This window comes from Lycorma delicatula, chromosome 4, assembly GCF_047948215.1.
Source record: "Lycorma delicatula isolate Av1 chromosome 4, ASM4794821v1, whole genome shotgun sequence".
Lineage (NCBI taxonomy): Eukaryota > Metazoa > Arthropoda > Insecta > Hemiptera > Fulgoridae > Lycorma > Lycorma delicatula.
In genome coordinates, this window is record NC_134458.1 from 213,588,166 (window position 1) to 213,601,153 (window position 12,988).

The 12,988-nt window shown below is 29.2% G+C and overlaps 1 protein-coding gene across 3 annotated transcripts in view; it reads right to left on the reverse strand.

Moving 5' to 3' along the window:
* nmo (serine/threonine-protein kinase nemo) overlaps positions 1-12,988 on the reverse strand; it is a 262,878-nt gene that overhangs the window by 36,642 nt on the left and 213,248 nt on the right. For all 3 annotated transcript variants that reach the window (XR_012755996.1, XM_075362115.1, XM_075362116.1), the window contains exon 4: positions 511-617. Coding sequence is in view for 2 of the 3 variants with exons in the window: in XM_075362115.1 (XP_075218230.1) it covers positions 511-617 (107 nt within the window). In the remaining variant the exon portion in view is untranslated. The remainder of the gene's footprint in view (positions 1-510; positions 618-12,988) is intronic.

The following is a 12,988-nucleotide window of genomic DNA, read 5'->3' on the forward strand; positions in this document are numbered from 1 at the left end:
TGAAAAATGCTATGTCTGATCAGGATTCAAATCTAGGACCTCCGCATGAAAGGTCAAGATGCTACCACTCTGCTGAAGAGATATTTGCTTTTGCACAATTTATTTGAAACTGATCCGTATAATCATTAATTCTTGTACATCAAAATCTATTATTTTTTGTTTAAAAAGCTGCTTTAATACATTTCAGAACTACCTGTTGGCACCAGCTAATTTATATTCTATAACTGTTTAAGTGACAGTTTAAAAATTTATAAGTAACAAAATATTCTAAAATAATTAAATATTCATACAAAAACCTGAAATACCACAACAATTTTATATTAAACCACTAAAACTTGATAATTTTCAATTCTTGGTTGTTACTTACACTGATGGTAGAAAAATCAATCGTACATTTAATTCCAAAATTGAGTCACAATATTCATATGCAAAATATTACATCAATATTTTTTTCTTTATTTAAAGTAGTTTTAATGTATTATAACAGTATAATAATATTATTAATATTACCTCTCAATATTTGGTAAAGAAACACTTTAATATGATCAGCTGACAGGTGCTGCGGTGACACAATAATTTTATGCAGATCACTTTGTAATAATTCTGTAATAACATATCTGAAGAAAAATTAGTCAAGGAAAAATATGAATAATATTAGTAAAAATTAAATAAACAATCATAAAATGAATTAAATATGCTATGTAATTACATATTAGACCAATTCAAAATTAGGAAATATTCAAAAATGAAGAATTTTGGATTAAAATGTATGTTACATCTGATTTAATTAAGTGTTTTGATTTTTATTTGCACTTGAGTAATAAAATAATCATTAATTTTTAGAATAAGTTTTTTTTAAAATCTTTATTTGATTTTCTAGTCTTGAATTTACTTATATAACTGTTTAGTATACTTCTTTCTTTACTGTGGGGATTTTCTTTCAGTTTTGAGGATGCTATACATTATTTAGTTGTTTCATTGTTACAAGAGGACAAAAGATTTATATTTCATGAAAATTTCTAATGTTTATAATTATTTTTAAGGATTTTATGTACTAAGGAGATTCAGTTTGTATCTTTAATCTATTTTTAAGTAATTTTATATTATATAATATTTTATAATAATGACACTTCTTGACAATAATCAATGGGTGCATGAATAAATCAATCATTAAATAAAAATAAAAAAGCTATTCTCTAAGAAGATAAAATGGGGGGAAAATACAAAAAATATTTGCAAAGAAATGTTGAAGGAAGAGAAACAAATAACTATTTCTGATGTATCACCAAAACTAATAGGTTGTGAACAGGTCATACAACAATATTTTTAATAATATCTTTTATGGTACTGAAATCATGAAGTAACATGAATCAAAGTAATAATATTTCTTTAAATCTCACATCGACTTCAATTTACCCTCACTTTTCAGCATTCAGATCAAGAATTTCCAAAAAAAAATGTTTATTTTAGACCCTAAAAATGGTAAAGAACATTTTATAATTTAAGTTCAAAACTGCTATAAAATCTAATTTTTTCATAATGTCTGATTAATTCAAATATTCTCAGACTGACAACCTTCAACAGATGATAACATTTTTATTTTTATTTATTTATTCTGACAGACAGGTTGATACTAAATAAAAAACATGAATTTTGCACTGTAAGAAAAAACCAAGCCAACAAAGAATCAAACACAGATCCTTCCGGATGAGAGGCAGAAGTACTACCACTCTACTATATAGATCATCTCTTACTTATGCACAAACACTCTCTCTCTCTCTCTCTCTCTCTCTCTCTCTCACTCTCTCTCTCTCTCTCTCTCACACACACACACACACACACACACACACACACACACACACACACATGTTGTAACCTTTAAATTGAAACAGCCCCCAAATTATTTACTTTAAAACTTTCCCCTCTTTACCTCTTTATTCTATAGACTAAACTTCAACAATCTCTCACTCTCTCTCTCTCTGTGTGTGTGTGTGTGTGTGTGTGTACTAAACAATTCCATGCTACTCCCCTTCTTCCTGTATTCAATTAGAATACAATACAGAATTATACTATACAAAATGTGTATAATAACGGAGTGTGCAACTTATTGACAAAACCAAATATTAACGGATATAAAAACTGTTCCCTCAAGTGCTCTTAATCCCCACTCTTACTTCAAATATTTAGGGATAATGTAAGAACTTACATCAGAATCATCTTCCCAGAAAAACCAAACTGATGAAATATCAATAAAATTAATGTTAACAATATAATTTATTAAATATAAATGAAAATTTCAGTTAAAAGACATAGATACATAAGAAACAAATGAAACAATCATACGCAAGACCTGACTAACTCATTGGAAAGTCAAAGTTATGGAATCAAATCTGTTAAAAGTTCAAATAAAACTATCATACAATCTAGAGAGTGGATACACATTCCACCATAAATTTAGTCGATATTTTGTTAACAGTGAATAATTTGTTAACACACTTTTACAAATGTTATTAGTAATTTGTATATATGTTTAAAAAACTATTTTTTACAAGGGTCTTAAGTTAAAAATTTACAGTTGTAGCAAAACATTTATACTCATAATTAAGTCATAACTGTAACATAAACATCATATTAAACCTCTATAAATCCATTACCTACTTTTATATATGAAACGCAGCTTTATATAAATTCTATAACTTATAGTAAAATAAAAATAAGGAGTTATAAATTTTTCAATTCGTAGACTGACATAGATTTACATGAATATTTTAAGAAATAAGAAAATAAATATTGTATTCAATATAACAAATAACGATGAAGAATCAAACCTGAGACCAGCTGATTTAGAACCTGAAATGCCAACTACTACTTCATTATACCATTTTACGGGTTCAAACAAGGTCCCTTTCGTACATACAAATTCATAATACGTATATATATATATATATTAGGAATTAAAAAAAAGTTAATCGATTTAAACATTACACATACACTGAAACTTCCCTTAACGGACACTTCCCAATAACAGACTCTTTTTCGTTGTTAATAACAGGCACTTTTTGATTCCCAGCAGTTTTATAGTGACATTAATGGATAAAATATTTCTCAATAACGAACCTGCTAAATAACAGATGTGGCCAATGAATTTACCTATAAAAACTGTTCAATCAAGTTCTGAAACACAGACAGCAGCATCTAATTTGTTTATCTGTTGTGAATTGCATCATTTCCCGCTTAGACGTTGATGTGTTATGATTTCAATCAATTCATCATCCAGCGTGATTCATCATCAGTTACTTGCAGGTGTATACTGTACACTGAACACCTGTAATATTTTTTGTTACGGTATAGTACTGTATTTTTTTCTTGTAGTACATTTTCTACACATACGTTTACTGTACATTCAGTTTTGTGTATTTTATTAAAAATGTTTACAACCTTTTTTTTATTCGAATATGAATTTATGAGGAGAGTGTTTTATTTTCAGAAAAACCAAAAAAAAAAAAAAACGTGAATTTTACAAAGTCGCATTAATTAGCAATTTTTTTTTTTTAATTTTAATTTACATGAAATAAATACACAATACTGTTCTATTCAAAGTGTTTTTTCTGTACAATAACTGAACATAATATTATATTCACATTTTCTGAATAGTGGATGCCTCTAAATAACAGATTCTTAAGCTGTGTCCAATATTGGGAAGTTTACTGTATTTAATATAAAATGTTAAATCCCTAGAATAAAATATACTGATTTTGACGACAATTTTTTTTTCCCTACAAGACATCTTGTAGAAAATCCCATTTTAAGTTTCTTTCATAGGTCAAGGTAAAATATTTTAAATTAGAAATTAAACAGTCATATAAATTATTTTATAATTTTTTCACTAATATCCAAACTTAGTATTGAATTGCATAGCATAATGGAAAGCCTGCTCTATTGAGGCAAGGTATATAATGCATTAATTCTTAATAGAAGGGTGCACTGTTTTCATTTTTTAAATATCTGTCACAATCTTTCATACAGCCATAACACACGTAAAACTCCCGAGAAACAATAGGAAGTATTCAGAGTAATGATGTTTATTATAGAATAATGATGTTTATTATACAAATGTGTCCTTATAGTAAATAGAATAAAGACTAATTTGTAGTGCTTATCATTTGACTTTCTGTAGAATTAGGCTTATTGATATGCTACAGTGTATTCGGAATATACTGATTAAGGCAACAGGAAACAATTTCGCTTTTCTTTTCTTAGTAAGCCTGGGATAGGATATTTGTTATCATGATAGTGGTTACGTCAATTTTGTGAGCAGTAAGTATATTACGTCAGCTTGCCTACAATCATTTTGGTTACTGTGTTTTCAATTATATAAATGATAAATTTACATACAGCCAGAGGTCATGTTGATATTCAAAAAATATTTTTACACAAAACTTTATGAAAATTAAATGGACCAATTTAATAAAAAAGAAACAAATTCATGTATTCTTCCATAATTAATAGTATTTCTCTGTATTCCTTATTCTCTTCATAAATAAGTTTACTGCATCTAGCATTTCTTGCAAACTGTTTTTAAATACAGTATCTTTCTGAAAAAAACTAAAAACTTGAAATAAAATAAAACATCCAACTTAAAAAACTATTCAATTCTTTTTTAAACACTGTCTGTATGAAATTGGCATCAATTTAAGGAACTGTTGATAATTATTTGTTTTTTAATTTGACGCTGACTTCAAAAAAGTTAAAATCATTTTACATTTTAATTCCCCCACTCTCAGAACTATGAAAACGTATTCAATTGAAGAAACATAAAATAGAATAAGTGATTTTCTTTTACATTAAAAGAACCAGACTTGTTGAAAAATAAGAAGAAAAAAATGACGGTTAACAACAGATAACCTAAATCAAGGATAAACTTGAATCAAAGAAAGGAAAGATAAAGAAGTAGCTCGGTCAGTTTCGAGTTTCGTATATCAACCGGGTAAAGCAAGATACTAAGAGAGAACCAAACGATCCACCGATGTGGGGTTGGAACTGTAATTTGTATAATAAGTATAGGCCAGGAGGCCGCCTGACGAGCTAGTCTACCCGGTAGGTATGCGAGTGAAGACCGACTTCATGCGAGACCTAGCTGCAGCATATATACCAAAGCGAACTGGCAGGGTAAGTCGACGTGTATATGTGTACCTGAGCGATAGATGAGAAGAAGAGCAAAACAAGAAGACCGAGTAAAGCTGCCGTGCCGGTGCAGATGCCGGTTTGTGCTGGACATTCACTCCATACCACACACACACACACACACACACACAACCTCGCCCGCTCACTCACTCACTCTCTTTAAAACAGTATTATATATTTATTTTTTCCTTCTTCTTTTATGCCTTCTTCTCAGAGGGTCGGTCACATTCCGCGGCAGTAGTTGTTTTTTTCTTTCGTTTTTGCCTTTTTGCCTGGCGGCCCTCGGCTTCTTCATTTCTTTTTAAAAGATAACCTCCACAGGATATTAACCCAACTCGTTTTGTCTGTCGACAAGAAGCGCAACCATTAAAGACAAGATATGTATTACAAAAAACTTTGTTTTAATAAAAAAAATAATAAGAACAACAAGGAAAAGCTAATTATTTTATTAATGGAGCAATTAAATATTATAATTACATGTTCATAACCGTTAAATAGATTATTAATAAACGAATAACAAATATTGTAAAGAATTCAATACTATCCAAGGATAAGAACAAAAAAACCACAAATTGATAAGAAAAAGGAAAACATAGTTTTATAATAATTTTATCTTCGCACGTTTAAGCAAGCTATTTTTAAAATTAGAATGAACGTAATAAATGTAGGACAATACCGAGGGCTAAAAGTCAGTTTTCCTAAACACCAACACGAAGAAATCAGTTAATAAAACATGTTAAACCAACAAATAAAAAGGAAAACAAAGTTTTTATTATTATTATTACATGTTTAATATTTGACAGCCAACCTTTTGTCCTTACGCATATGTGACAACATTTAACCACTAAAATACACATTCTTTACAATAAATTTTGGGTACTATTGTGTTAATGGGGTTCGCTCGTTAACCTCGTCTATAATTAACGTTAAGTATACATAATTTTTTTATTGATTTATTTATTTTTTGGATGATTAATTCACCAAATTAGTTTGAAGGATGTGCATGGGAATAAGAAGTGGCGTATGAAAAATGCCATGCCTGACCGGGATTCGAACCCGGGAACTCCGGATGAAAGGCCGAGATGCTACCACTCCGCCACAGAGATCAGCAATTACGTACAATTTATTAATAACAAAAGTGATATTTAAACTAAATACAATAATTAAGAAACAAAATAGCAGCAGTAAACAGCGAAAGCCCCCCCCCCCTTCGCCGTAACTCAACAGCATCAAATTTTGTTATGACTTATAAAATAAATGCAGTTTTCAACGGATAGCTTGAGGCGGTTCAGGGTTTTAAGAAAATATATTATGTCTTTGACGATTCCCCAGTACAAAAAATTGCAAGGTATCTTATCATGTGAACCACTCAATCGTTTTCGTTGTCCTATTCAAATAGAAAAAGTTTCATCGAGGTAGACTCTAAAATAATAGAGTCTACCTCGACTCCACACCACACCAGCCCCATAGGCAATAGCCTGTGGGGCTGGTGTGGTTAAATTCATCGCAAATCAGCTGATTTGGAAACCAAGAGTTCTGAGGTTCAAATCCTAGTAAAGGTTTTTATACGAATTTGAATACTAGATCGTGGATACCGGTGTTCTTTGGTGGTTGAGTGTCAATTAACCACAATTCTCAGAAGTGGTCGACCTGAGATTGTACAAGACTAGATTTGCATTCATACATATCATCCTCACTCATCCTCTGAAGTAATACCTTACGGTGGTTCCGGAGGCTAAACAGAAAAAGGGAGACTCTAACAAAGAGCATAGCGATGAGATGTCCTATCTCGCTGTTACACATAGATACGGCCAATGAAAAAAAAAACAATTGTAGAAAAGTTCAGGAATAACATTTCAAGATGTGAATCGCCTGTTAGACTGCCGTCTACGAAATAAGGTACTAATACTTATTTTTGTGACCCAGACCAAATGAACTACAGACGAATTATGTCTCTTCTCATTAATTACGGGGAAACTTTCATCAACCCATTAAACACAATTATAATGGGTTTCTAGAGCATTCAATTTGAAGCATGCTTAATCATACCGTATTATTGAGCTAAAAAAAATGAGGATCTGCTTCACAACGAATAAATTCTCATCAAATTCCACCCTTTTCTTAAAATGTTCTTCACAAAGTACATGAAATCACCTTGGCCGAAAACACTTATTCATATCCCGAAGAATATTCTGCAAACTTATTCCGGGTATTCTCAGCTTAATAGAAGTCATTTTGCGTTTGAGAGCTCTTTACTAATGTCTTCGTAACAAGCTGTTTAATATCCAAATTACAAATTTAATTCCAGTCGTAATTCTCAACTATTTTCAAATTTTATGTTCAGCTTACTCAAATGTTGACGGATCGGAATGAAGAACTTGAAAATTTCACACTTAATTCATCATGGACGTCACCAATATTCTTCTTCTTATTTTTTTTCAGGGATGACATTAAAGTACAAAAGCTTATTTTGTGTATTTATAGGCATTTATAGACCGTTATTCTTGATAACACATACAAAAATGAACTAAACTATAATTACGTCAGCTGATTAGTACCAAGTGCAAAACCAAAATCTGTTACAAAATTTAAATCTAAATAAGAGAGAAACTGTCTTTAAGCCCAGGTTTCACATCAAATTATAAAGTTAATTCTACATTATACACCCAGCCAATTCTATTTGTATACTAAATAATATTAAAATAACAAAAAAAAACATTTTCTTTAAAAAGAATACGGGATTATTTTCTTCTTTTTAAAAAAAAAAAGAGTTGGTCTAAAGGGATAATGTTATATATCTTCAATTACCCCCTAAATATTTCATAAAGTAAAAGACGATATTGTTTTTTCCCTTTAGCCAGAAATAAATTAATTTTCAATCAAGTAATTTTAAAATCGTACTCTTCTTGCCAAACACTATAAAATATAATTTACACAATGAAGAAATTTTTAATTCTTTAAATGTTAATCAACAATAGATTTCGGAAACTGAATTTAAAACAAGTACCTCCCCCCACCCTCGTAAATGATAGGTACTGTGGATTCACCATCCCTTGTTTACAATCAATTAAATAACAGTTTATTATTTGTTACATCATTTGTTTACCAAAACAAAATAAACAACAACCGTGTTTACAATCCATTAACTATTACACAAACTTGGTAGATAAATTGTTAGAATGATCATCATAGTTTATGATTGATTAATTAGTCTCAGGTTCAATCATTTACAAGATCTGGAATTTTTTGTTAATTATTATTATAATATCGTTTTAAACTTCATTTAAAATAGTAGAGAAAGTACATAATAAAGATGCAATAAAGAAAAAAATCTTACGGTAAAAGTTTTACCAAATGATATATACCAACAATGAACTTAAAAAATGAACTGCTTACAATATTTTCACACTCCACATTTACCAAAGAAATAGTTCATTTTTTAATTTTATAATCGTAATCAGTTTATAATATACAAAATTAGGTGGCAGAGTCATATATTACAAAATTGAAGAATTCTGTTAATTCAGTAGGAAAATTAAAACGTGGAGGAGAAAAGTAAGATATAAGTGTACGTTAAAGAGAAGATTGATGCAGAAATATAGAATGAAATATAAATTTAAAAATTAGAAGAAAACAATTTACAGAAAAAGTACTGAAATAAAAGTAAAACCGGCAGACGTTCTAAAAAAAAAGAATCATAAGGAAAATTCATATAAGAGAAATAGATTAATAGGTCGTATATACAGCATCAAGTATTCCTTTTAATTTAGTAATGGAAAAAGCGTAAAACGTAAACGATATAAAAAAAAAAGAAAATGATTAGGAAAGATAACGCAACTGATGGTCAAATGTATAAAATAATGTCGAAATTAAAAGTTAACTCAAAATAGAGAGAGATGAGCAAGTACGTCGACTGAATCTAAGACTATGATAAAAAAAAAATCAATGTAGAATTTAAAAATAGTAACATATGTAAATGATGTAAACAGAATTAGTATGAACAGGAACTCGATTAATACAAACTTAAATCTCAGTCGCAAAAAGTTCTTTTTTTTAGATTATACTGCAAAAATACACCATTAATATTTCAAAAAAGCTTTAAAAATCAAAATTTATCGACGACTGCTTAGATACAGAATATATAAGGCGCTGTTTAAAAAAAAAAATTGTCCTCTTTTACACAAACTGTAAGACCGAGATAAACATGTTCCAATATTTCTAGTGATTTTGGCACGCAAGACACAAAAGTCACCGATCAAACGAAGTAATGATTTTCATTATAAAATTAGGAATTTAGAAACAGTGAAAAGGTCACTTGCATATCTACATTTCGACGCCAAACCATATAAGGTTGGTACACAATCGCAAACAAAGTGACTACATATTTTCCCTAATATGCCTGGGATTTCTCAGTGGCTTTTGAAAGTACGGGGAGTAATAATCCCGGACGAGCTGGTTGCCATCTTTCTTCTAACTATACGGCCACACCCAAATAATCCACCGACATTAAGTACGAAAAATTATGCACTTATCACCATAAACATAACGAATAACGATTAAAAGTTTTATTTGAACCACAAACACGCTTCTCACTGAAATATCCGGTAAAGGTTTTTCTGCATCTTTTTTATTTATATTACGAAAGAAAAATCGAAGAAACATGATTTATTTTGTAACTGGAAATCGTATGATCAGAAACAATTTCAAAACCGTAATTCTCTTTCGATATAATCCAGAAGGTAAATTACAGCTGAAAAATACGTTTTAAAATCTTTATAAGTATTCATCCATCTACTACGTAAAAATAATAAGTTAGTTCCATCGAGCTAGATTGGTCTAGCATCAAGAAGCCTCGGGGGCTACCTTAAATCCAAATCTAAATGCCTGGAGGAATAGGAATCTAAATCATTTTTAACAATTGTTTTGGATATTGATGACAGCCATTTCTGGTTTAGAAATAATACTCACATACAATGGAGAACATCCATTAACCTCAGAAGGCAGGCATAAAAAGAATAAAACCATCACTTTGGCATTTGCAGATCAGAAGATAATTGATAATGTAAAAAGGAAAAAATGTTTAAAAATATAAGACGATTTGGATTTGTATATATTACGAAGTATATAATTTGAAAATTTTCAGGATGGATAACACATAAAGAAAAAGGATAAAAATATCGATATTCGATGATAACATTCCAATTGACAGAAACTAAAAATGAGAATGAAAAAATTCTTAACAAAATGAATTTCCAGGAATGAAATCTAGCCTGAAAATAAGCGAGTATAGAAACAAAGGTAATGAAGAATTAAATATTAAAATAAATCGGAACACATAAGACAGTTTAGAATCCTGTTATTTTGTAGGAAAATTACAAAGGATGAACAAAGTAGAGTTGAAATCAAAAGCAGATTTCATAAGCAACGAGAGCTTGCATTCAAAAAATAAAACGTGTGACCAAATAAAATATAGATCTATGAATTAGAAAGATATTCTTAAAAATATTTGTGCAGAAGGTATGCTCTACGGTAACGAAACATAGGCGATGAGAAAATAATAAAAGCAAAAGTAAACGTGCCTTTAAATACGGTATCAGATATTAATTACGTAGGTAAATAAAATACGAAACGGAGAGATGTTACAAAGAACAAAAGAGTAGAGAAGATTGCAAAGAAGAACGTGTACAAAACGGATACAACTTGTAGAGAGACGAACTAGAATAATAGTATAAGTATTAAGACACCCAGGTTTAATTAATTTAATTTTTACAGAACATAAAAAAAGCTGGTAAAATATTGCACGACTTATACTACGCCTTAAAAAAAAATTAATAAAAGAACTATTGTAAAATGATAAAAATTCTACGAAAGTGTTTTATTTTATTGTAAAATAATAAAAGTCATATTTTCTTGCACATTTTTTCCGTATTAAAACGACTTTTAATAACTTAATATGCATCAAAATTAGTTTTATAAACGTCGAGATAAAAACTAAAAAAAGGTTGCCCAAGTATCATTTTTTATTGATTATGATAATTATCAAAATAAAATCTAAGCGAAAAAATTCCCAACTTTCGAAAAGATTTTTGACTTTAGCGGCTTCCTTACTACGCAAAAAAATTTAGAAAAAATTTATTTATAATGAAATGATCCCAACAAAAAAAAGAAATAACTTTAAAGAGAATTGTTTAAAAATATTGAAAAAATAAAGTATAACTTTCATGAAAGTAATGAAAAAAATTGCTACTCATTTTGGATCCGGAATATAATATAGGTGCCAAAGCTACTTTAATTTTAATAACCCTTAAACGATGGAAAAAAAATACAAAAAAAATGTAATACTAAAAATCACAAGAGTAGACCCAGAAACAATATATTTTTCAGAAGAGGGAATAAATGTTAAGAAACATTTTTATAAAAATATTCATGTATAGGTTAAGGTTAACAAATTTGCTAAATTAAAGTTTTCTCAAAATCTAACACAACCCCTTGAATAGAAGCTAAAATAGGAAAAGAAAATTTTTGAAAAACAATTTCTGCATTTTAGGTCCAGAGCCTAAAAGTAGTTATTTCTTTATGGCTCTCTATGAATGAAGTACAAACTTTCAAAAAAATTGTGAAAAATATTTAAACCGAAAGGAGACAGAGCAAGAGAACAAAATACATATATTTCAGTTTTAACGGGTGGGGCTGATTTCTTGAAAAAAAAAATTTCCGGTTTATTTATATATGCATCGTAGGTAACAAAATTGCTTTAATAAAGTTTTCTCTAAAATACCTCTGAAGGAAATCGAGACTAGTTTTTTCTCTGTATTTCCCACTCCTTTAACAAAATTTTAAATTAAATTAATATGATTAATGATGTCTCACGTAAAGAAGTATTTGAGTGAAATTTGAAGAAAATCGGTTCAATCAATCCTAAGATATAAGGCCCAAAAAGTCTGCGATATATATGCATACAAACTATATGTCTTCACTGGTCTAGGTGAATTATTTGGATTCTTAAAACGAAAAGATTTGAAAAAACCAGATACCTCATACGAATATGATCACCGTACTTTCCCCTTTAGTATAGCTTTTCTAGATATATTCGCCGGGAAAGTGAAATATATTGTTATACATAAAACGGAAAACCGAGGACGTAGGAAATAATAAATACGTTGAACTAAAAAGAGTAAAGATATTAGTACAGAACATAATGAAATAAAAACGGCATCAAACCAGAGTCAAAAGACTGACGATAAAAAAAACATGTTCGTTCAAGTTGTCTACTATCTATAAAATAATGATATTAAGAGATAACACGCCATCTTAATAGTCGATCTATAACTTTTCATTCAAAAGTTCTATCGCATTTAAAACCATTTTGAAAATATACTTAAATATATATTAACATGCGATATCTCGTGGAATTTTCTCAGTGAAATTTATCAATTATTTTTTGATTTATTTTTTTTAAGAACCATAAATTTTAAGCGAAGCAATATCTAACTATAGAGAGGAACTTTATACGTTTTGCTGAATTTGGCCTAATTTTTTTCTTAAAAATATCCCTTTTACTGCAATTTTGGTAACTCACAACGTATTTTATCATTTATAACGCGTATAATTGTCTATTTAACGTAGCAAACGAGGGCTAACGATTAAATATTGTTTTTAAACAAAAAACGTAACATTTCTTTTCAACTATTATTTTTTTATGTCGTAATATATTTTTTTAAAACCGATAATAGCTATTTAAAATCATTAGATTATTTATTTTTTACGATAAATCGAGGACACACAGGCTATAAATTTAGGTCAT